General features: G+C 39.8%; 2 protein-coding genes across 7 annotated transcripts in view; one reads left to right on the top strand and one right to left on the bottom strand.

Moving 5' to 3' along the window:
- The window catches only part of AP1S2 (adaptor related protein complex 1 subunit sigma 2), a 29,351-nt gene extending 27,587 nt beyond the window's left edge, over window positions 1-1,764 (top strand). For all 6 annotated transcript variants that reach the window (XM_061627187.1, XM_061627182.1, XM_061627181.1 and 3 more), the window contains one exon: window positions 44-1,764. Coding sequence is in view for 5 of the 6 variants with exons in the window: in XM_061627182.1 (XP_061483166.1) it covers window positions 44-91 (48 nt within the window). In the remaining variant the exon portion in view is untranslated. The remainder of the gene's footprint in view (window positions 1-43) is intronic.
- A 3,842-nt stretch (window positions 1,765-5,606) lies between these two features.
- On the bottom strand, window positions 5,607-25,800 carry ZRSR2 (zinc finger CCCH-type, RNA binding motif and serine/arginine rich 2). The gene is made up of 11 exons (XM_061627180.1): window positions 25,676-25,800; window positions 24,346-24,425; window positions 22,889-22,964; window positions 21,405-21,513; window positions 20,547-20,633; window positions 17,116-17,154; window positions 14,336-14,451; window positions 11,611-11,824; window positions 8,593-8,648; window positions 8,274-8,383; window positions 5,607-7,474 (listed from the first exon to the last, which is right to left on the bottom strand). The coding sequence occupies exons 1-11, from the start codon at window positions 25,729-25,731 to the stop codon at window positions 7,029-7,031; spliced, it is 1,389 nt and encodes a 462-aa protein (XP_061483164.1). The 5' UTR covers window positions 25,732-25,800; the 3' UTR covers window positions 5,607-7,028.

The raw sequence follows: 25,800 nt of genomic DNA, 5'->3' as shown, positions 1-25,800 counted from the left end.
AGGAGCACAAGATCTGTTCATTCTCTTAATTTTCCTTCTACAGGAAGCGGAGACCCCTCGTAGTGTACTTGAAGAAATTGGACTGACATAAACCTTCTCCTTTGCTGATGTCTTGTGTGGTGTTTTTGCATAACTGTAAATGTTCACTGCCTTCATTTCATGTTAGCCAATGGTGTTATGATGCTATTTGTCAGTATTACCGTTCTGCTAATCTACTTCATCTAGGCCTACAAGAAAAAATCCATTTACTGTAAAATTAAAAAAACAAGGGAACAAAAGTTTTTAAAACTTTTTTTCTGGGGAAAAAGGATATTAGAGTGATTTAAGCCACAGTAATTTAAATGCAGTGATGTCATAGATGGCAATTTCAGTAATTATATTTTGTAAAATACTTTGCCATCACATAAAGTGTCAAATACTGTACTTTGTCTTATACGGAAACTATTACATATGGTAACAAAGCAAAATGTGATAACAAAATTTGGCTTTGTATAACCAAAGACTTTTACTGTAAAGTTGGTATTTGTTAAAACTCAGTTTAGGTTGTTCAATTGGGGAGAAACAACTGTTTTACAACTGCTTGTTATACCAAAGAATCCTATCAAGATCTGGAAGTCAAACTGTTATGAACAACAGAGTTGCAAACAGAACTGCTTCAGAATGAAATTGTGCTGTGTGAAGTTTAACCAGAAAACTGAGTTAATGTAATACAAAGGGAACACCAGCTGAGGCGACTTGGAATTTCTTTTGTTAAAACCCTTAATTTTTGCTAGCTTAAATACTTTCTGGATTGCACACTTTATCCTTTCAGAAGTGTAAAAGTCATTGAGATACAGTTTACATAATCTTAAAGGGGAAAATGGAAGAAGGGAATGTTGTAACACATCTGCCTACCTTTCTACCAGTATACTTAATCCAGAACCTAAATTGCTGTTTTGATAATCTGACAATCTATAAATTCATTATTTTCATTCCGTTTTACAGTGTTAGGTTTAATCACAGTGCATCTCTGAACACACTAGAAGCAAACATTATACTGAAAACTTTTAAATCACTGGCACGCCTTCCCTCAGCCAGTTCAGAAAATAGCTGCAAAGCTATGCACATTTTATTTGGCAATAAGTCCCAAGGAACAAAAAGGATTTACTTCCGAATAAATATGCATAGGATCTGGCTACACAGCCATCACAAAGCCATACTCTTAATTACTGTATTCTTACGTTTTGCTGTATATCCTAAACTTAACATAGTGTTGACATTTCAGTAAAGAATACCTGCTGTTGAAAGCAGTGTGACTTTCCACACGTACATGTCTGTGTTCTTGCACGCCTTTCCGATGTGACTATCAAGTTCCCCTCTTGTGGGTCTATTTGCTGTGATTACTGTGTTCCAAAGCATCCAAATGCTTTACTACATAAACTGCACCAGACGTTTAAAAGATCACTGCTTCATGCCATAACCACAAAAGAAGCCTTATGAAAATATCATGTTTACATAAGGTGCCCAGGAACCCTGTTATACATTTCACTCATGGAAAATCGGAAATAATGAATCTTAAGAGAAATTAGAGTGACCCTGTGTGACGTTGAAGTGATAGAATTACTTGAGATTTTAAAAAGTCAACTTAAAAGCAATTTTTATGTGTATTCAAACCATGTTTAAGGTTTACGATGTTGCCTTGTATGTGCTTGGTTGGAAAAGTTTTGTTGTGATTGTCTTAGTATCATACCAGTTTAATTGTAATAAATGTCCATTTTTACTCCATAGTCTGTCTACTCAGAAAATTATGGAAATATTCGTTTTTATATATATGTTTTAATCTTTTTGTGGACAGTTAAATACTATAATGCAGTAGATGTGTTTTTAACTGCAAGCATATCATGACAATATACACCATTTCTTTCTAAGAAAAATACTTTTTGAAAAACCAAATGGCTATGTTTTTTAAATATCCAATTCTAATCTTGAAACACAATTTACTGAAACAAACTTCATTCTACAGCACATTTGAGTTTATAACATGCATTATAATTTTCTCATTACTTCGGAATTAAAAGTACTGTAGTACTCTATTGCAGGGTAGCTAGTGTGGTGCCCTTCAGCTGCTGATGCCCAACTCTCATCCTCTCCAGCTCACATAGTCTATGAGCAGGGATGAGGGGAATTAGGCACCATGTTGGCTACCTATGCTCTATTGCAGCCTTTCCCAACCAGTGTCCCTCCAGCTGTTGTTGGACCACAACTCCCATCAGCCTCAGCCAGCATTGCCAATGGTCAGGAAAAATGGGGATTGTGGTCCAACAACATCTGGAGGCACACTGGTTGGAAAAGGCTGCTCTATTGTATGTATTTCAGAGCAGACAATTTTTTTTTTTTAGCATTAGTTTAAAAGCATCAACAGTGCTAGAGAAAAGCACTAGCTCTTTCCAGACCTTCAATTCAAAATAAATTTCTTGTTGGATTCTTATTCCTGGTTTTATTTCCTGGCTTTTGGGGGAAAAAGACATTATCAGCTGAGCTTGGAATTGTGTCAGTAGCTTCCCAGAATACACTGTTGGAAGTTTAGATTATGTTTCACTGCTGCAGTGCATCTAAATTAGTATAGCGTTCAAAGTTGGCTTTGAATAGTCAACAGTGGTATATATTTACCTCTTAGATACAGATGTGGCTATTTTGTAAAATAAAAGGTTGGATTCTGTGACATGAATTAATTAATCAACTCAAGTTTTACTACTTTACATAAATTATTCATGGGAGAGAGGTATGAACTATGCAGGGTTATCGAAGCCATATCCCAAACTATAGTAGATGCCCAACAGTTTCTCTGGCTCTGGGTCTTCAGGTACAACGCATCCACTAAGGCATAATTATGTGGTCCTAAAGCTACATCCATATCCATCTGGCACTCCAAGGAAGTTCAAGTTTGTATGCAATGGAATTGTACCACATCTATACTTCTGCTGAAAGCAGAAGATGCCTTTCATTTTTGTATTATCCAGAATAAAACTTCCATATTGTTCCTGATGGCAGGGAAAATGTAAAAGCTTTTCTTTTCTGTAGACTAGTGTTTCCCAAAGTGTGGTACGCGTACCCCTGGTGGTATACCAAAGGATTTCAAGGGGTACGTGGCCAAATGTGCTTTTTTGTACTTTATCATTGGGTTTTAGCGGCAAAAAAGGTGTGTGTGTGTTCTTTTAAGAGAAAATACAGTTCTTGTGATTTCTCCAGTTTCTCACACAATCATATGAGGAAAGATCAATATAATAACAGCGGTTTATCCCGATGTTATTCAACGTGTAGTCTCTTTCGCTCTCAATGTATTCCTTGTCTTTTCGTGCACCCCTCCAGTTTCTCATAAGACTCGGACTCCCTCACAATGACTTTGGTCACCAAAAAACGCTTCTACAAATAGACAGATGGCGCTACAAAGATATTTATGCGTATGCTTGACTACAAAAATGTTCACACCGGGAAATGGAGTATTTTCTCTTATCTTCAGCCCTGCAGTGGCCATCTCGCCAGCCACTTCCCTCTTGGGGAATCTCCCGCTCTTCGGCTGCAGAGCGGTTTTTCCCCCCATCCTGCCTGGCCTGCCCGCTCATCAGCTGTGAATTGTAGGTGGGAGGTTTGAATCCCCTGCCTGCTCTTGGGCTGCGTGCCTGAGTGGCTTCCCAGGCAGGATGGCGGGAAAACCGCTCTGCAGCCAAAGAGCGGGAGATTCAAACCTCCAGCCCAGCAAGCGCTGCCTCTGTAAACCTGCTGCATGCTGCATGATTTTTGGCTGGAGTTTCCGGTTTTGGGGGGTCCCCTCCGGGTCTCCAGCTAATATACCTTAATCTCCGGACTCTCAGCTTCAATTAAAAAAAAAACGCTAAATTTCTAGGTCGTCTGGTTCCCGAGATATACACCAAAACGTCAGCCCCCCCCGCGACTGTTTAATCTGTTTTTTAACCGATCTGTATAGCAGCTTTTAACCAGAGCTTGGAAAAGTTATTTTAAACTACAGCTCCCATCAGCCCCAGCCAGCATGGCCACTGGATTGGGCTGATGGGAGTTATAGTTCAAAAAAATAACTTTTCCAAGCTCTGGCCTCTAATCCCACCCTTTCAGGATTGTAGGCAATAAGGGGAGCCAGGCTTGTGATTTGTCGACCCAGGCAGTGCTTAGGCTTCATTACAACTTCAAAATGGTGGTTTTGAGGTCTTCAGATTGAGTAAGTAAGAATATAGTTATATATATAATACCATACCCCTCTCCCAATTATTTTTGTGAAAGTTGGGTACGCCGGTAAAATCAATGTCTCAAAGGGTATGAGCATGTTGAAAGTTTGGGAAACACTGCTGTAGACAATTACTGTAGCTGTTTGTACTCTCTGCAAAGCATCTGCTAGAGGGATTTATTTGGGGGGAGGGTATTAACAGTACGATGGGGTGAGGGGACTCTCTTCAAATCCTGTTAGGTCTCATGTGGCTTGTGCCAGATTGGGCATTTCCCTTCTCCACCAACCAGCTCCTATACCCAGTCTAATGCTGCTGTTATGGATCTCCTGACCTCCAGGAGACTCGGGGTGGCAGGGAGACGGTTGCCTTGTGCGAGGCTTCCTTCTGATCACACTAAAGTATAAAATGGAAAAGAACTTTTCTGGTGCAAATTTATTCTATTTTATAGGATTAACTCGGGCTATATTTACCAAAGCTGGACTTTTCATGAGTGATGCATCTACCCCTCCCCCCAAATGGATAAAAATATTCCTTATTGCTAGTATAATATACTAAAATTGCTCCTTCGAGTGTGTGCCTCTATTAGGCCCAGAAATCTATTGCACCTTTAAAAAATGTTACCTTAATTTAAAATGTTCATCAAATATAAACTATTTGTGTAGTTTTTGGTTATAAGCTTTTGGGTATTCCCTACCTCACACAACCACAAAATAGAGGAAAATTTTGCTTCCTGGCCATTTACACATCTTGTGTGTTGTTTAACTATTGTAGCAGGGAGCCTGCTTTAGTATGTGAACTTCATAAGCAATTTAGGGTTCTCTTGCACAAACAACTTGCATGCCTTAGAGCAAGCTCTCCATTGCAAACTATGATGTGATGGAGCAAGCAGGACTAGGCAGCACTTCCCTGCTCTCTACCCTTGCAGAATTGTAATCAAATGAGAGAATATACCTGAATAGGACTTGCATAGCAGTAAGTTCTAGGCACCAGAAAAACATGAATAGTGCTTCTAGGTAAACCACCTCTATAACTGTCACATAAGCTCCATTCTACCTAATCAATTTTACTCCTGGCTGAACTAGAAACCTGCATTCCAAAAAGAATGGGATTATGGTCACAGCTAATGTTTACTAAAGGTATTACAAGAATACTTAATGCTTACGCATTTATATTGTGCTTGAATCTGAATGCTGCTTTATGCTAGATTTGAAGATTAGAGAGGGGGAAAGGAAATAAGTCCTAGGTGGATCCTGCAAACTACAAGTAATAATTACAGGAATGAATAATTAAGAACAGATGCATGCAGCAGGGCCAAATAAGGGCAATCCACTTCAAAACTCTGATAGAGAGATGTGTCTTTATAAATAATTGCAGTTACTGGTTTTGCATGGGAGGGTGCACATTACTGCTTTGAATATGTATTCCTATATTTTTTCTTACTGAAAGTGACAAAGTACAAAACATGCAGTCTCTCTATACATCGCAGCTCATTTGGTCTCAATAGCCCCCCCCCAAAATAAAGACAATTTCCCTTTTTACAGAGCTGTATTTTATCCTAGTGAGTGGGTTGTGCTGATCCAGAAAGATGTGATTACACAGGAGTATATTTTGAGGTATGTTCTGAATTACCGCTCTACAAGAGAAACTACTGCATATATGACACTTCAGAAGTCTGAGACAAGTTTTGTATCTGCTTCCTTATCCATGCAAAACAGATACACAAAAACACATTAGCAACAGCATGGTTTTGTTTTAACAGTTCCGTTCAGGATTCTGAAGAAAGGGCATTTATGTACAAAGCCCTTCTTGCTTTTATGATTGAGAGTGGTAAACACCATCGAATCTGAGCTTAGGTCTGGCCATCATGGCAGGATTCTTCTCCTGCAGCTATTGTCCATTGTTTGCACAGGGTATGTTCTGGTATACTCATTTAGAAAGTAGGCCAAAACAAGCAACTTTGCTAGTTCTCCCACCAAAGACACTGGCCTGAGTGCAGATGGAAGGCACACTAACACCAGTGAACTGAATAGTCAAGAAATTCATCAAGGCAATTATGTGCATTCATTAGACCTACCCCCTATTTCATACCAAAAGATAGAATTTTTAAAAATATATATAAGATGCTTTGCTGTTCTGCTTTATCAATAATAAGAGGGTAGTTTGCTTCTATTACTCACGTATATGAATTTCCAGAAGGGATAATATTAGCCTCAGCAATAACAATCGTGTGGCAGCTGATATTTGTTAGTCTTTAAGGTACCCCAAACCTTCATTTTTTGAGTGCATGATAGTTCTGCCAACAAGTTTACACTGCTTTTCATATGATCATAAGCAGCCCACTCCTGTGCTGAGGGGTTTTTCTCCTTGTAAGGGTAACCACCCTGAAGGCTTTTCCATACAGAATTGCTAAATGGCACAAGGAAGTATATCCTATCCAAACAAAAAGTTACTGTAGTATTTAAAAAAACCAAAAGCACATATTACATTTATTCACAAATCTCTAAAGGAATGATTGGTAGAACTTCAGAGCAATTGTTTGATTACAGTACACTGTTTACATTAGAATGACAGGGATGAATAGAGAACACCAGAATTCTGTGTCAGAATAGCAAGCAATTGAGTAAATGAGTTTTGTAGAGATGTGATGCATTCTCGCTACCTTAAATAATTACTGCAAAAATTTAGACTAGCCCAGTGTACATCAGCCCTATTTCTGGAGGACAGGAGTACACCAGAGGGTCTCTAGTGTGCAACAGCTCTGGGAGTACTAGTTTTTATATACAAATATATTGAAAAGTAATAATAAATTCAACTGTTTCTGCCTCTACTATTAGATCTTTTTCTGCCTCTACTTCTTGACCGAGAGGAGCTTCTGCTACAGCTACGTGTCAGGCTCCTATTGCGACTCCGCCCTCTTTTCTTTCTACTATGGGACCGCCGCCTTCCACGACTTCGTGATCTCTTGGGAAACTGTCTTTTCTTATGCTTGTGATGGCTCTTCTCTCTTTCAGATTCTCCATTTCTTTTGTTGTAAGCATAATCTGGACTTGGACTGCTTCTTCTTCTTGACCTGCTATAATATTCTTCATGGTATCCCATTCTATTTCTCCTTTCTGAGTTTCTTGTCTCTTTAGTCCATTCAGGGGAAATGTGAATATCTCTGTTGGCCTCCCAAAACTCATTGTTTGGATTTCTGAATACATGAAGAAAGTTGCAATGCTTCCCTCTTGGACACTTTTGTCTTTCAAACAAACCTGAAAGCAATTAAATGATTATCAAAGATCAAATACAATTATAATTTTAAAATTTAGTTTTCAAACAGTCCCACTGGACACTTCTATGCTTATTTTTGCCTACATGATATTTCTTTACAGGTGTATTCTAGTAATGTGTAGTTAATTGTAAGATCTGTTTATGCCTAGCAACACAGGAGCTGAACAGAAGGCCCATTTATCAGACCCTTTAGAGACTGCCCAATGTGGCCCATGACATCCCTACCAGACATATCACTGACCCATCTTCAGAGCTAGGAAGCCAGTGGATGACCAGAAATAATTGCTACTGCTGGCCCTAGCATCATCTATCACAGGTGCTATCTTGTGTTGTGACATGCAGATAAGCACAAGTCCCTGCTTTATAACTGTCTTTGTGTATACCAAAAATGTTTACTCCTATGAACCGAGGGTACAGCAGGGCAGGTATGTATACATATGACACCTTCTTAGTGTATTTTAAGCAAACAAAGGTGCAGAAACTATTTCAAATGTTAATGTGTAGTTGATGGAAAGTTTTGGTTTCAAATTTAGGCAGGAATAACATTCCTTGGTGAATTATTATGGGTGTAACCTCAGGCATCTAATAGATGAAAAACTAGGTCTTTCACAAACTGGTATACTATCTAACTTAAGTAGATAAATTGTTAGTCCTATCAGTTCTATTTTATCCTCTGAAAAAGGCCTGAATTGCCTTTAAAATTATATTTTGTGTATAGTACAATAATATCAGACATTTAGTCTAAAAGATAGCTGCTGAGTTAGAGTTTCACTGACATACCACAAATAGCTGTTTTCCACCTTGTTACAGGACAAAATTCACATTGAAGCTGCCGCCCTGCATACCATCGGCCATTGAATAAAGCAAGAGCTTCCTGACATTCTTGTTCTCTTTAAAAATAAATTGAGAATGTTATTAGAACGTCATAAAAATCAATAAGGCAGCAATATGGAGAATTAGCCACCTGTATTGGGAAAGACTGATTCACCGATACATAAAATTTAAAAACCACAAACAATCATATCACATAAACCTTCTGTATGATTTCTCATTAAGTTTACCGACTGATAAATTTGATAGCTTGACTTTAAATACTTACGACTGGTACTGAACATACACATTTCCTCGAAGATGAGGTTCAAAGTTGCAGCTGACCTATGTCAAAGTTAGATTTAAAAATTAATTCAGGCATGATCTGGAGCATAAACTTAAGACAATATTTCTAATTTAACTTTGGAAGCAGTTTCTTTGTACTCTTACTAGTTTACTTCTGTTGCATGTTTTACAAGATACCTAATTATCTATACCACACAAAGTATGATCTCCACTGTTCTACCCAAAATGCTCTGTTGGGGGGGGGGAATTGCATTTAGCTTGGAATGCAGGTAATCTTTTCCACTTCTAAAGGGTAGGTATGTGAAATTCAGTTCTTGTTTAGTCCCTGTCACAAACTGGTACCTAGCCTTACCTTCTCTGCCTAACCAACACATACTTCTGCATTCAACTAAATCTTCCACACATACTGCTAATTGGCATACAATACAGCTAACACCAATGCACTAGGGCCCATCTTCCTACAAGTGATGTACTGCAACTGTAATCTAGAGGCTTAAGATTGCTATAAATATTTAATGTTGGTTGTGAATGATCAACTACTTTCCAGAACAGCTCTCATATAATGCTATGTAACAAGTGTATAGTATTAAAAGTGAGATTTTAACACCCCCATGCAAACTTTCCTGTAAAGTCTTGCTATAGGTCCCCATCTTCACCATCTTTCCTATTAAAACAACTCCCGCTGGATGACTACAGAGCTTTTCTCTTGATTTTTCAGAAAACGTTGTTTAATTTCACCATGTTTTCATAGTTGGAAGATGATTTCTTTAAATGCTGCTGAATGGAATTCAATGGGTTATAGTAGATGGGCAGAGCAATCCAACTCAGGAAGCCGGCAAAAGAGGAGCCGACGGGAAGGTCCATAGTATCCAACTGTCATTCAGAAGCCTCCGGGCCAGCTCAACCAGGAGCCTGTGTGCAGGGACCAGAAAGTAAAAGTCTGCCCTTGCAAACACCGTACTAGAGAGTAAGCTCTCCAATGGCTTCCATTACAATTATTTTCTTAGACCAACCTTTTTCCCAGCACAACTTGTGTGGATTGGGACCTACAGGAGTGCTCTGAATGCAAGTTGGATGTGGCCTAAGTCCCCAGCTCCTCTTCCAACACATCCCAGGAATGCCCCTTTTGGGGGCCTTCTGCTGGCTTCCACAGGCTCCCCTTATGCTGGGCTCCCAGCTGACTGAGCCGGGATAAGGGCCTTCTGCCCTCCATATGCAACTCCCCTCAACCTAGTATAAATAGCAGTTGGATTGTGCCCTAAGTTACTACTCCTTATAACCCACTGAATTCAATTATTGGTGTAGGGTTGTTTTATTTTATTTGGTAAACTATCTTGAAGGCCTTTGGCAGTGATGTGGGGTGAAACTTTTTTCCAGTACTTCATTTTTATGCAGAAAATTTCCAATGAATAGATGCCAATTCTAAATACAGCTTAAGGCAGGTTGGCAGTCTCAACTTTTTAGCATTGTTTACGAAATACAAATAAAATAAACATGCTAAATTAGATCACTCTCTAGGGCATCAAAACAAATTCTGATGAATACTGAACATTTTCTGATGCAAATTATCCCCATTTAGAATTTTCCAGAAAACCCACATCACTGGTCTTTGGTGGGGCAAAACTGGAAACTATAATTAAAACAATAAACACATTTATTGTTTGAAACACACACAAAAAACAGCTTATCTGAAGCAGCAAAAGCATGTTTTTACAAATCAGCAACAGACCAGCCAGGTCTTTTAGAACAGGAATAGTTCATGCGATAAACTGAATACATGAATTCCAGCTTTTCATCAGTGAGAGAAGACAAAATAACTGCCCTTCAAAAGCAGTTTGATTACTAAATCATCCCCCCACAATATAGATAACCTAACCCACTATGTAAAATACATTATACAAGTGGGGACCTGTGAGCAATTGGTACCAGAGGTGGGGTCAGAGAAGGTTTTCCCACCCACACAGTAAGTTCCTCTCTGCAAATAATAAGAACCAAGGGAGGGGGAAACAGAATCCCCTGCCTGTCCCCCAGAACAGCTCCAGGGCTCAAGTGTGGAGATGAGCTTCCTCCCCTTCTCTTTTGGCCCCGTTGCCATATAGAGGCTTGGGCTTAGGATATGAATGCTGCTCCCATGTCTAAGGAAGAACCATGGGCTCCCATATGAGGAAAGGCTGTAGAATTTGAGGTTTTTTAGTATAGAGAAAAGGTGAGTAAGGTGACATGATAGAACAGCCTTTCCCAACCAGTGTGCCTCCAGATGTTGTTGGACCACAACTCCCATCAGCCTCAGCCATTGGCAATGCTGGCTGAGGCTGATGGGAGTTGTGGTCCAACAACATCTGGAGGCACACTGGTTGGGAAAGGCTGCGATAGAAGCATATAAGATTATGCATGGCATTGAGAATGTGGATAGAGAAAAATTTTTCCTCCCTCATAACACTAGAGCTCATGGACATCCAATTAAGCTAAATGTTGGAAAATTCAAGACAAACAAAAGAAATTGCTTCTTTACACATTGCATAGTTACACAGGAGACAGTGATGGCCACCAAGCTGGATGACTTTAAAAAGAGGATTAGACAAAGTCATTTACGATAAGGGTATCAGTAGCTATGCTCTGCCTCCATAGTCAGGGGCAGCATGCTTCCAAACACCAGGTGCTGGAAACCACAAGAGGGGAGAATGCTCCTGCACTATGTGCTTCCCATAGGCATCTGGTTGGCCACTGTGAGAACAGGGTGCTAGACTAGATGGGCCATTCTGTTAGCAGCAGCCTTGCTCTTAGCATAGCACAACAGCCGCAGTGGTGGTCTTGCGCTTGCAAAAGCTGTTATGCAACTCCTAGCACAACTACTATTATACGTGGTGATACTTCAGCTTGTGTGCTGCTACTTGTGCAACATGAATTCTCAAATTTCTTGCACTAACATTAAACTGTATCTCACTCCACAATTAACAGCAGAAAACTGTGTAGGGTAGTAAAATGTGTTTTACGTTTGTACCTTGAACTGAATAACCTTTCCCACATTCTTAAATTCAGGAAGTACATCTTCATAGAAATCTAGGAACTGCTGGTAGATTTCTTCCTCGCTGTACTCCAGGCTTGCATCGGTATCATAGTCATCTCTTTTACACTGCTCCATCCCAAAAGTAACAAACATACCCCTGATAAGGAGTGTCTGACTAGAGCTTGGATAGTTATGCTTCCGAGAACATCTTAAAGAAAGGAGAAAAAAGCATTTACTCCATCTGCTAAAGCTACAATCATATTATGCACTTTACCGTAAGTAGTTATTTATTAACAATATTCATAGGCAATCTTATAACAAATTCTCAAGGCACTTTATAAGAAGGTTTTGAATTCAAATTTGATTTAGTATGGACTGGGCATGGGGAACCTTTGGCTCATGGGCCAAGTTAGGCCTTGTATGTACCATATACGCACTATCAAAAAAGTGGGGGGAAATTTGTATTCTTGACCAATTTGATTTCACAATGTGCAACTTGCAGACTCTTGACCAGAGCGATCTGCCTGAGAAAGTTAGGGAAGCAAAGAATTCAAGACAAAGCCGGATAACTTCTAGACAAGTTCACAGAAGCTAGCTTGCAGCTTTCTGTTCCAAAGTCTTAATTGTGATCCATGGGAAAAAGAAGACTAGTATCTGATCATATTTTGGTTCTAGAAAGAATTTCCCTGTGGTCTATCTAGTTAGTTAGTTGGGAATAATGTGACTGGCCCCACAGTGAAGGTTTGGGCTTGTTGGAGTCACCATTTCTGCTTAAGGCATAGTTTGGTCTGGGTTACTTGATAGATCTCTCTTTTGCAAACACTAGGTTGGCTACAAGCCTATAACCTGAGAGACACTCCACCTTAACATGGCCTATATGATTTTTAAAATGGCTTCAGTTTTTTCACTTTGTAAAAAGGCTGCTTACACCCAGTGTAAAAAGTATATGGAGAAGTTAAGGCTGTCATCCCAACTGAGGATGTTGCCAGTTATATGCACAGGTCATGGCCTTTGGCAATCCAATCAATGCACTCCCAAAAGCATTGGGGGAGAGAAAATCTCAGGAGAGGAGCCCATGGTTCACATCTGTATCTTATCAAGCTAGCTAAAAAGTGAATACCACCACCTGTATTCACAAAAGAAAAGCTCATTACGCTGACCATACAACTCATGCTAGGTATGGAAATTGAGGAACAACTCCTGCCTGATCCAATCAATTCTGCATTCTCCTTTGAGGCTTTTGTTCAGAAAGGTATAAAAACTGGACTCCTAAAGCTGTTCTGGGTCCTGATTGCCTAGTTCCACTATGAAATGACCTGCTAAATCACTAATGTTGGGTTCTGGTTACCCAGTTCCACTCTGCTGAATATCACTCTACCTGAAATTGACTGCTGAATCACTTAGCCAGCCAGAACCCAGGGGTCTGACTCCCCTGCTTTTCATTCACTATTTCTGTACCTGCTGAAACAGAGGTCCCTGCTTGCTGGAAGTGCTTCAAAAGCCCTTTTCAGGGCTCCACTACTTTTTCTGCTTTTCCCTGGACCTTTGCTAGCCAAAGCAGAGATCCAAGAAGCCATTCCAAGGCTAGCCTTCTGCATTTGCCGTTTCCCTGTCTGATCCAGGAATTCCAACGTGTCCCAGTTCAATTTCCAGATTACCCACGAGGGCTGGGAAAGGTGTACCTTGCTCTCTAGCCTGCCTTCTGGAGGTCCTTTCCCTACAAATTGTGGCCTCCTCATCTGCTCCCTCTGCCTATCTTTGACTGTGTGTGTGTCTGTGTTTCAGAGGCCAATCTCTGGTCCTAATTGCCCAACTATGCATGAATGAGGCCTAGTCTGCAAAGTGAGCCCAAAGAGAGAGAAAGGGCAGGCTCGTATACCTTCCTTAGTTGTGCTGAACTCATCCCCCTCCATCTCCTCTTATGCCTTGTGTGCTTGCTTCTTCGTGTGTGTGTTAATTTAGTTATGACTGTTTAATTAATTCCCACACACATATTCTTACTGAGCTATTCCCATTGATGTCAAGGTGTGTGTGTGTGTCCTTATGTTTAAGACCTGCACAAGTGTAAGTTACTGAGTAAATCTGCCGAGACACACAGTTGTCATTGTCTAAAGATCCTAATTCACAAGACTCCTAGCCAACATGTGAATGTGAAACATGTGTCTACATAGGAGTCTTGCTAACAACTGGGTATCAATCTGGTCGTCTCATCCTGAATATAGATTCAATTTCCGTATCGAAGTTGTATTTGCAGTTAAGCTAAAAACACAAGCATCAACATGGACTTTAATTCTGCTTCACCTGTAACTAACTACAGTCTTTGCAGGGGTTTAATTCTGTGCCATCCAATATTCATACTCTTTAACTATGCTGGTCCTTTCCTAATTTTTTAGGAAATTGCACCTAATATGCACTTGTTGGGGGAGGGGATTAAAAACTAGAAATTTAGTATAAGCAATAGCAGTTAATTAGATATGTTCATTTAAAATGCTTTGTCAAAGAAACAGTGGTATAGATCCTAAATTTTCCCTCCATTAATGGAAAATGCTTTGATTCACAGGAGGCAGCTTTCAAACATGAATGAGCAGAACTCTCCTAGTCAGTGTGAAAACATAGGATCTAAACTGAAGTATTTAACCAGTCATTTCACTCTGCAGGTGCTGTGCCCAAAAACTAATTTACGAGCCATATTAAAAAGGTCCAAACAGAATTGCATTACCTGTCTCCAAACCTGCAAGCTCCAGTTTTAATATAGAAAGGGCAGCTGGCTCGATCTTTCTCAATTCCTATATTTTCTGGGGGCTCGGGATTGCGCCAGGTGGTTCCATTTTCTAACTGTTAAAAAAAAGTATATGTTAACAGAAACAGAATACCTGTTATTAATGAATTCTATTAATTAGGTTTTCCCAATTAATCAATAGAAGTGATTACAATTGCAATGGAGAGAGAAGATTTTAGCACTGAAATAGCATCTCATAAATATGGAAATCTGGGCCAACAGAAGGATTAACGGAGAGGTTCCTCTGCTTGTATGCTGAGTGCTAAAATACTGAGAGCGCAATCTTCCAGCCACTAGCGAATTACAGAGGGAAACTGTCTTTCCAGTGCCAGAGTATAAGCCTTTTCACTACCATGACAGCCTGTAGAATCCATTTCCTCTGACCTTCAGATGGGCCTTAAGCACAGGCATATAATTTAGCAATACATGGACATCAGCAAAGTTATTAACATCCTCATCGTTCATCAATCTGATTTAAATTTATATATCAGGAGTGGATAGAACCTCTGAATGATTAATACCCCACTGTTCCATATTGATCCTGAGCATGTATTCTGGCTTAAAAAAAAATTAAGAAGCTTCAACAGACTACAGTGGTGCCGAGTTGTGCTATAATATTTCAAATACATTATTTGGGAACTTCCCAAAATTTCCACATCAACAGTTTTCCTGCCTTACATTTTGCAACACCTAGAGTAGGTGGACAGGCTAGATACAGTATGGCATGCCTATACCAAAGGTTGCCTTTTTTATCTTTGCTTCCTGCCTTTAGGCTAAGGTTTGAGGTGGAGGGTTGATCCTTTATCAAGGATGCCAAGCCACAAGCATAACTTCCTTCATATCAGTGAAAATAAAACTGATCTGTTCCATCTGCTGGTAGAATATGTTACAATTTAAAAAGGCAAGCAAGTGTACAACAGTTTTGGGGTCCAACTACTATGCTCTCCTAGCAGACAGAAAAAAAGTTGTATTGAACCATATTCACATGAGGAAGTTGACAAATGTCTGATGTTGATTTATGAGACGTAGCACATAGTGGGCACCTAAATATCAGAGTCAGTATAGCAGACACGTGGTTGTCACCAGTGTGTCCAACTTGCACCACATTCTAGTGAGTAAGATGTGGGTATCCTCTGAGGTAGGCAAACATCAGAGTATGCTGCACCACATGAAACTGCAGACACTTGGGGCACAAAGAAAGAAGATGCATTAACTATGTTTCATGCATTCACTGGGTGTGATGTGATCTCATTCTTTGCTGGGAAAGACAAAAAGTCAGCTTGGGACACATGGAACATATTTCCAGATGTCACAGGTATATTTCTAACACTGGCAGAAGTTCCAACATGTATCCCTGCTAATATCATGGTGCTACTTGTAAAATCTGTAGTACTTCTGTATGGTAGAACCAGCAGATTGTGCAGTCAACAAAGCAGGGGAACATCAGTTTTCAAGAAGACCTCTGAAGAATATGTCACCAAAAACAGCTGTCAAACAGCATACAATGCTGACAATCTGTCAGGGAGGACATGTACGTGGAAAGGTATTTCAAAAAGTTCCAGTTACCAAGTCTGAAAGACTAGGGCTGGGAGAGGAAACGTTCTCAATGACAATAAAGTGGACAACTCTTGGCCAAGCCAAGGAAAAGTACTGTGAACCAACACACTGTAAGAAGGCATACAGAGGCCTATGCAAGTTCTACAAGACCAAGTTTAATTGCGCTGCTCTTTGCCACTGTGAAGGAAACTTTTCAGTACTAATTCAGCTTGAACATGCTGATGTATACTTCAGAGTAAACATATGTCATAAACAGGACAAGTTTATAGGTTTGTAGTCATGTACCTATTTTATATAATGATAGGTACGAACACTCAGATTGTCTTACATTTTTTGTGAGTTACATTACAATGGCAATTGGCTACAGACAATAAAATCTGACTGACATTTATGTCCCATAATGCAGTATCAATCTGCACACAACCAACAACTTTGCACACATTTTTGGATTATGGAATGTTTGGTGTTATTACATGATTGAGTCATACCTTTATGTATATTTAAAGTGATGTTATAACATTTCATATTACTTTATGAGCATGCACAGCCTTGTTCTGTGTTTGTCCATGTACGTCCATTTTGTTTGTCAGCTAATTCTAATTCTATAAAAAAATATTCCCAATGGTGAACAGTAAAAATTCAAAACTTATGTATTTCAAAACAGAAGGAGATATGGAGATGGCAATGTTTAGATATAATCACTGCATGCCCATGGCAAGTTTGATGCTTTTAACCCAAAGTGCACAATTTGGCCAAAAATCTTGGCTGTTTCACTTGATGGGGAAGACTTGAACCATATGCAAATGTATATCAAACTCTATCTCTGGGGCAATAGTCTTGCACATGTTGCTTTTTTATACCCAAACTCTGGATCAGCATAAAATTTACCCTTTTTTTACTACATACAGTGGCACCTCATTTTTCTTGCTCATTTTCCACTAGTTTTATGTGCAAAACTCAAGTGTCATCCCTATTAAGAATCTTGTTCGGTCACATATTGCAAAGCATTTCAGCTGTTACCATCATACCGTTACTGTAAAAGGGATATACTGCATTTCACAAAACTGTTGATATGCAGCAGAGAGAAAGGCTGGCACAAAGCAGAAAAGCAGCTCAGAATTCTACCTGTATCCATGATCTATTTTAAATGACTCTAAACATACCTGACTCTCAGCATGGTCCAACATCTTCTGCACAGCTTCCTATAAATGGTGCAAACACAGGACTAGTGAAAACTTTGAATGGAGACATCATCTGGTTTCTTTAGTTAAGACCATAAAGTTCAGTGTTTAAATATGTTGTTTGACAAAATTAATAAAAACTGAGAAAAAGCTTTCATGTTATGAAGCATTTCAGCACAAAAATGTACAAGCGTTAAAGTTATATTTAAAATAATTATCCCAACTTCTCACACATTTCTTTCCCCCCATCCCAACAACTCGATCAGACACACAAAAGAGCTTAAGCATTAAATGGGATTGAAGGCAAAAAGATATTATTGTGGTCATTTTCTAATACTGAAAAATCAAAATAATCACAGCAATCCAACCCTGCAAGTGATTTATACACAGCATGTAATTGACATAGGCATATATCTTTTGAAGACTAATTTTCCTTACTTCTTAAGAGCCCTTCTCCTTATTTGAATTGAGTGGCCCAGATTCACTTTCCAGTATTCATCACATGGAATTTCCTCCTTCAGGATTTGATGCCAAGACTGCTGTGAAGATTGTGCCTGGAACACTGGCTTCAGTTTGCTCAGTGTCCAGAAGATCAAACATGCCCTGCTGCACCAATGCAGTGGCCCCTTTGAGTAGAATAGTCTCTATTTTGTCTCTGTAACACAGAGCCCCAGTATGTATTCAAGCTGGGTGACAGTGTACCGAAACCAGTTCAGTGTGCAAAAGGATGTTCCCCGGAGAGTAAGGAGAATTTAGAGTTACCCAACAGTTTCTATTTTTCTGTTGGACTACCTGTAAAGAGATCTTTAGGATACCCAGTCACTCCAGTGCAACCATAATACCTCTCCCTGGGATTTCTGTGCTTGGATTGGCTTAATTTTCAGCTTATACCAGTTTCCAGTGCATTTGCTTCTGTACAAAGTTTACCTTTAATCTCTATCGCCTCAAACTCAGTTTCCATCTTAGTTATTTAGAGCCCAACCCCAACACCCAAAACCGTAACAGAGACTCTGTAGCACATTTCTATTTATGCACTGATTAGACGCAGGTTATTATTTTTAAACATCACAAACGTATTTTGACCAAGGAAACAATGAATACAGGTTTTATCCCCATCTAATCACATTGAAATATGCATAACTTTTATGTCCATTTTACTCCTTTAAAGTAATGTTTCCCAGACTTCCTTTGCCAAACACTTACAGAGAAGAGTAACCTTATACTTTAATCATTGTGCTAATGACACTCAACTCTACTTTTCCATGTTATCTGAATTAGGTGTACCTCTGCAGGTGTTTGACCAATGTCTAGATGTTGTAATGGGCTGAATGAGGACTAGTAAACTGAAGCTGAATCCTGACAAGATGGAGGTGCTGTGGACTTGTGATTCCTATTTTCAGAAATTACATAGGTGGCCTGTTCTGAATGGAATTGCATTCCCCAAAAAAGATCAGATTCATAATCTGGGTGTACCCCTGGATTCTACCTTACATCTGGAAGCCCAGGTGGCTTCACTAGCACAGAGTGCTTATTTCCAACTTTGGCTGGTTCACCAACCAAGGTCATTACTGTACAGGGGCAACCTGATTATTACAATTTAAGCTCAAGTAGCCTCCCATTTAGACTACTGCAAAGCACTCTACTTGGTGCTGCCCTTGAAGGTGGTTCAGAAATCGCAGCTAGTACAAAATGCAGCCACCAGAGTCTTTCTGGGTCTGATGTCTAGGGACCATGTAACACAGTCTAAGATATGTACTAGCTTCCAGTTAACTATCTAGCCCAATTCCAGCTTTTCCTCTTGAAGTATATCTCAGGGAGCACTTTCCTCCTCAATTCAACCCGCCTATGAATTCAGATCTACTGGGAGGCCCTGCTGGTAGTCCCAGCCTTAAGAAAAGTTTAGAGACCTATGAGTCACTAAAGGAACATCTCAGTAATAGCACCCTAGCTGTGAAACACACTCCTCCTAGAGGTTTGGCTGGCACTAACATTATTTAGCTTCAGGCGCCAGCAGAAGACATGTCTTTTCTATTAGGCTTTTCAGTGTAGAGGAATGTCTAGATTTTTAAGATACCGACAGATGGTTTCTAGTTTATGGTACTTACGATTTTTTAATGTTTGCTGTTTGATATAATTACCATTGTAACCTGCCCAAAGGTCTTAGGATGAAGAGTGGGATATATGTTGTAAAAATAAATGAAGTTAATTGCTGCCATCAGGACTGCTTGGTTTTTTCATATCGGACAAAAGTGGCAATTCTCAACCTCATTTTTGCTAAAGTAGTAAGGAATGGGCAGTTTCCACACAACTTAATCTTCTACTTCCAAAGGATCCTAGAAGGAGTACTCATTCAGGGATGGTATACATTGTACTAACTGCCAACCAATTAGAACAGTATAATTTCTCTTTATATTACTCATGACTAGCTAAATCAAGAGATTTGCTTGAGGGGAAAAAAAGTTAAATCCCAGGCACAAAAATTGGTAAGAGGCAAGACCACCACCTGTCCTTTATATGCTGAGCAAGGCATTCAAAGAATTAACCCACAAGAAGCTGAAAACAGCCAGCTTAAGCATTCTAATATGTTCCCACACCCAACAAGCTATAGAAAAAGATACATCTTGATGAATGAGTCAGGTAAAGATGAGCTGTAACATCGTTGAGTGGAAAAAATGGTTAAGGAATCGCAGCAGTAAAATTCCAAGTGAAGTTAAGAACTATAAAGTTATTATACTCTACTTGCTAGTTTTTAAAGAAAGATTGCATCATAGTTACATATAAGAATTCTTAGCTTGTGCCCATACCCTCCCAGCAGGAATTCTGTGTGAGAGACCTAGCCCCATTGGCCCAATAGTCACAAGGAACCCTTCCACCTGCCAATTGCTCTATAGTTGCAGGAGCATAGAGAAGGACAGAGTTTGTGCCCCTTCTCCTTTAGGACGAAATGTAACGCAATTGCCAGCTCAGTGAGGCAGGCTGCCAACGGGCACAAAATATTTGGGAACATTGATGGAACATTTCAGGGGAAATTCATCATTCCATTTCCTGTGCCTTTTTCAAATAATGACGTTTATAAAGTGCCCACAGCCTTAAGGATAAGGTAAGATATACATAAATATTGCAGCAATAATAGTAACAATATCAGCTACGCAATGTGAGCAGCTATATACCTGCTCTGCATAGTGAAGGGTGACGCTACATTTACAGTGCTCTCTCCTACTGAATTCAGTGAGGGTTACTCCCAGTAAGCAGGAGTAGGATTGCAGTTATTCATAGCATGAATTATGCAAAGCCACAGAAAAAGGCTATCTCCAACCCACCCCAACACGAAGTCATTTTATACTTTTTCATAAGTACTATTATTACTGTGAGAGGATATGCACTGTGTTTTATCCTCCTAGAGCAGGAATCACCTCTCTCTCTCTCTTCACTTGTTGTTTCCGGTCCTCCTCCTCTTGTTCTTTCCTTTGCTGTTCCTCCCATTCTTCTTTTATTTTTTGCTTTAAAAAAAGGAACAGACTTGTCATTTATCTAAAAGAGCAGTTTCACTTTAAACTAAGGATTATGAAAATGGCTGTATCATGCTAAATATCTCAATGAAGGCTGAGCAGATTAAAACATTTTTGTCATTTGCCATTGGACCAATGAGTGAATTAAATGTAAATTAGTTTGCCGTTTACCAAAACTTTAGTGTAGGTGCCTTTTTGAGATACTGAAGAAAGTAACATAGCTCGTTAGATGTGTGTAAACTTAAAAAATAATAATGTTTTCTTTTTCATTATCTATTACAATTAACACACAACTAAAGTAGTCTTAAAAGGCTAACTCTGCCATCACTGTTTAAAATTTGCCTCCCAATAATCAGTGAAAACTCTACAGTTTTATCCTACACATGTATACTCAGAAATAAGTCAACCGTTACACTTTACTGCAGTATTTTCCAAGTTAGTCAAAAGATAAAATGAAGATATGAAATCCAAGAGTATCCATCTGCCAGATTTGATTTTCCCCTTTCCTCTACAGCTCCCCCAGCAACGCTGCTCCAGAGTGTTCTAGAGCAGATGGCTGAGGCAGAGAGGAAGGAGAAGTTCCATCACAGATGGAGGGGGTGGGGAGCTGGAGAGGGTGGGGAGCTGGAGAGGAAGAAGTCTGCTCACACAATGATGGATATCATTCAAGGAATTTTTTTTGGTCTTTTAAAATAAAGACCTCAGGAATTTTTTATGTTTGGCATATCAGCTCCAAAAGGGTAGTAAAAGCATATACTGCACCTCTTCCTCTTCTTGACGTTTCCTTGCTGCCTCTTCTTTTGCCTTCTTGATCTTGAAAGCTTCCTGAGCCTTTTCTTCTCTTAGCAACCACTCCTCATGAAGCCTTTGCCTGTCAATACAATCAGATTAATGCTGAGATATCACTGATTAAAACTGCTACTATTTTTATTATTTAAAAAAATCCTAGTCTGCCTTTCTATTTAGAATATTCTCAAGATGGCTTACAAAATACAGTTTAAAATTGCAAAAACACAATACCAATAAAATGCTAAAACAGCCCTCAGCAATAAGGTAGCAGCAGTACTGCTAAATCACAGAGGTTAGCTACTATTGAAAGTGTGGGCACTCAGGACAGACTTGGCCTGATGCCTAAAAAATTGTAATAATGGCATCAGGATAATCACCGTGGGGAGAGAATTTCAGAGTTCTGCTTTGTAACCACACACCTAACCTTCAGAGGCAGGGCCTCAGAAGAGCTAGGCGGCATAATCTACATTACAGTACAAACCTATACATGTTTGCTTGGAAGTAAAAACACTATGTTCAATGGAGCTTACTCCTATGTAAATGTGGATATGGTTGCAACCTCAAGACTACCTAGTTCAGAAAAATTCCTCCAACTTTTAACAGGATAATTCAGAGTCTGTTGGTTTTGCACTATGGCCTAAAATTGGCAATTAAATACTGCAACCCTGCAGTTCACTTACATAATAGCTGTGGTCTAGATCTAGACTTTAGGGGAATGGAACTGACAATGGTTAATCCCCACACCACCGCAGCAAGAAATTGGAGGTGAAGTCTGAATCCAACCCACTGATTTTTCATTTGGTTTACTATAGATTAAGCTAAGTGATATTAATATTGTATTCCAGATTATACTGGTGGGTAAGGATCTAGTAACTAGAAGAACTGTACTTCTGTTTCTATACTGTTCACAAGTGATTCACAAAATTATTTTTGCGCTACCTTATACTGTTACATTGCTGCTGCACCACAATGAGCTAAAACGCAGTTAGGCTTAGAATGTCATCAGCACCTGGACTCATAGTTTAGTTCTCTCTGGATTAACCACAAGCTGTAACCAAAGTTTGCCCTATGGTATACAGCTCATGGTTTGTCAAATACAGCTAAACCACCAGCCTGGGTATAGACAACATTCTAAGCCAAACTATGGCTTAGCTCAAAGTGGCACAGCAGCAAAATTACTGGAGAGGAGTGAAGTGACTAGTCTCCTCTCCTGAAGCCTAAGCCAAAATTTGGCTTAGCATGGTGTGCAAACCAGGCCACTGAATTACGAGTGTTTTATGCAAATTTCCAATAAGTGATTAAGACATAACCTCCAAGTCCTATGCACACACCTGAGACTAAGCTTGCACTCCTAAGGTCAATTTCCCATAAGTAAGCTCCCTCCCCTGAACACAATGAGATTTAATTACAAGTAAATAAGCATAGAGTTGACTCCCAATTACTTTTTTAAAATTCACCTTTCCTCTTCAAGTTGTTTTTCTTCATTATCTTCAGGAAGCTCTTCAGAAACCTGTTCATCTTTCTCTCCTTTTTCTGAAGAGAAAAAAGTTTACTTATTTTTAAATTATATAATCTTATTTATATATAAACTATCTAGCGGTAGTTTACCCTAGATAGGAGGCAGGCTACTGCATTCCACACCATCTAAGGTCCCAGACAGTCATCACTGCATGCATAGAGGACATGCTCTCAAGATTGCCAAAGTAATGAATTACATGTCTGACACCATGATCAGATGAAGAGGCTGCAGCCTCACCAAGCAGTGGAAAGCAATCCTGATGGTCACTGATGCAACTGAAGCTTCCATGACTCATCTGAAGATCCAAGAGTAACCCAGGGCTATATGTTCCCATTACAGAATGATCTATATATAGAGTTTCATTTTCACTAACAAATATCAAAACTATGCATGATTTATATCTTAACAAGTGGGACCTACAATGAGATGCTGCCATGTGGGGTGCTCCTGATCCAGATTCTAACCAGCTAGGTATATCCTTTTTCAGGATACCTAATTCTACTACAAACAGAGCAATCCAACAATTGCCATTCAGGAGTCTCTGGGCTGGCTGAACGCCAGCTCACCCAGAAGCTGCATGCAGGGATCAGAAAGTAAAAGCCTGCTCTCCCAAATATCCCTACCAGGGAGTAAGCCCTCTCTACTGATTTCTATTATAATTATTTTCTTAGACTGATCTTTTTCCTGGCATGACGTTTGCCTGAATTGGGACCTGCAAAAGCACTCTGAACATGAGCTAGATGTGGCATAAGTCCCCTCCCCTCGGCCCCTCTCCTGACACGCCCCTGGAACACCCCTTTTGGGGGCTTACACCGGCTTAACTTGCACTGTTCTCGGCTGAGCTGGCTGAGCTCGGGGGACGGACTTACGCCGGTGTAGCCCAGCTGAGGTGGGACCCAGCTGGCTCAGTGGGAGATCCACTGCATCCAGCTCTCCTTAGCCCAGCATAAATGCAAGTTGGATTGCGCTCTAACTCCCCCTAAACCAGCATTTCATGGCAACTTGAACGTTCTCAGCCCCCATGGGGCTTGTTTGGGAGAGGGGGGTTGCTCCCTTTGGATTTTTCTCCCTAAACATTTTTTGCAGATCTATAAATCCCTGACCCTCCTAACACCCCGCCCCACCCCTTGTGAATGGTGTCCTTTTGACTACCTAAGGATCCATGCTCAGAAAATGAGTTCGCTATTAATGTTGAATAGTATAGTATTAGTCCTGAAATATACTTTTATACAGAAATAGTTTAGGAAATGCAATAATGATTTGCAAACTAAGACACTTACGGGTTGAAAAGACATTTTAAATGCTTCTGAATACTAATGACAGTGTCTTCTCATAGCTGAAATATCACCTATCATGACAGCTCATGTTTCACAATAAATTATTTGAGCCGTGTACCTGAATCTCTCAGTCTTGCTAGTGCTTGTCTCTTTTTCTTCCGTTTCTCTTTTTTCAAAAGTGCTCTGTACCTTTTGTGGCTGAAGATGGGGAAAAAATCTCCTTATTTTTTTATAGCAACTAACCAGTTAACAGTCAACTGGAATTTCTCAAATCTTAAGCAAGCAAATAAACAAACAACAACACCATCTAAGATAGACTGCACAATACTATATAGGGTTGTAGATTAAGCCTACAATCCTACACCATTTTTGTCTAAAATTATACCACACTGAACCCAGTGGGACATCTGTGAAGACGTGTGTAAGATCATGCTGTAAATTTGTTCTTTTATGGCACAATCCAATGCATATTTATTCAGAGTTCAATAGGGTACAGGACTGCTAGACTCTGGGCCAGTCACAGTCTCTCTGCCTAACCTACCTCACAGGGTTGTTGTGAGGATAAAATGGGGAAGAAGAGGACCAAATATACCACTTGAACTCCTTGGAGGAACTGTGGGATATAAATACAATAAATAAATAAATACCCATTAAAAATAAAGAATGCAAGCTTATTATCCCCACCAAGAAAAGCATGTAAAAACACAAAAAGAGTAAAAGGCAAGAACAGAGAAAATCTGGGCAGAAACATCAGTTCTATATTTCTAGCTCAAAATGTCCATGAATTGTCATCAATTTTTAATATGTGTTTGGATGACGTTTCTCCAACCAACCAGTCTTATTTTAAAATGTACCAGACTTCCCAGTGCCAATCCTCTTTTAAGAAGCTATTTTTCTTTACCACTTCTTACTATTAATTATGTAGCAGTTACAATATTACCAAGCATTTTTTTACTTTATACAAAAAGGTCTGCCATAAGAAGTGCAGCTTTGAGGATTAAATTTAATTTTCTGTAGTTATGATTTTGCAATTCCACTCATAGTGGCTCAGTTTACCTATCCATCCCCCTTCCCCTGCATCACACACGCTAGGTGCCTGTCTCCTAGCTTTCCTCCGTGCATACAGTCATCAGGGAATAATTATCCATACTGCACTTGGAGCTGCAGGACCCACCTGATGCATTCGCCACGCATTCAGACCTACACACATGGCCTGTCAGATTTTCGTGAAGCTACTGTTCCCCTTGCAGAAACCTTCCCTTTCTTATTAAAGTCGACTCAATCTTCAAATAGCGAAGCAGTTTCTGAAGTAGCGCAGTTTGTGTTGGGGGGGGGGGAACGCGCTGGCTTCACACCGAAAGCGCAAAGAGTGAGAATTGGGAGTTCAGACGATCAAGCAGGATACTCTCAATATGGAAACTGTATCTCCTAGGCAGAGCCCTTCTTACCTCAGTTTCACTAGTTCTTCTTCTTCCACCAACGGTGGCCACAGGGGCGCCGCCATGTTGCACCGTTTCTAAGACAGTCACGTGATAGAAACCCACCGGACATGACGTAAGCCCACTTTCCGGAC

Source organism: Rhineura floridana, chromosome 5, assembly GCF_030035675.1.
Source record: "Rhineura floridana isolate rRhiFlo1 chromosome 5, rRhiFlo1.hap2, whole genome shotgun sequence".
Taxonomy (NCBI): Eukaryota; Metazoa; Chordata; class Lepidosauria; order Squamata; family Rhineuridae; genus Rhineura; species Rhineura floridana.
This window is presented reverse-complemented; position numbering and strand designations above follow the sequence as displayed.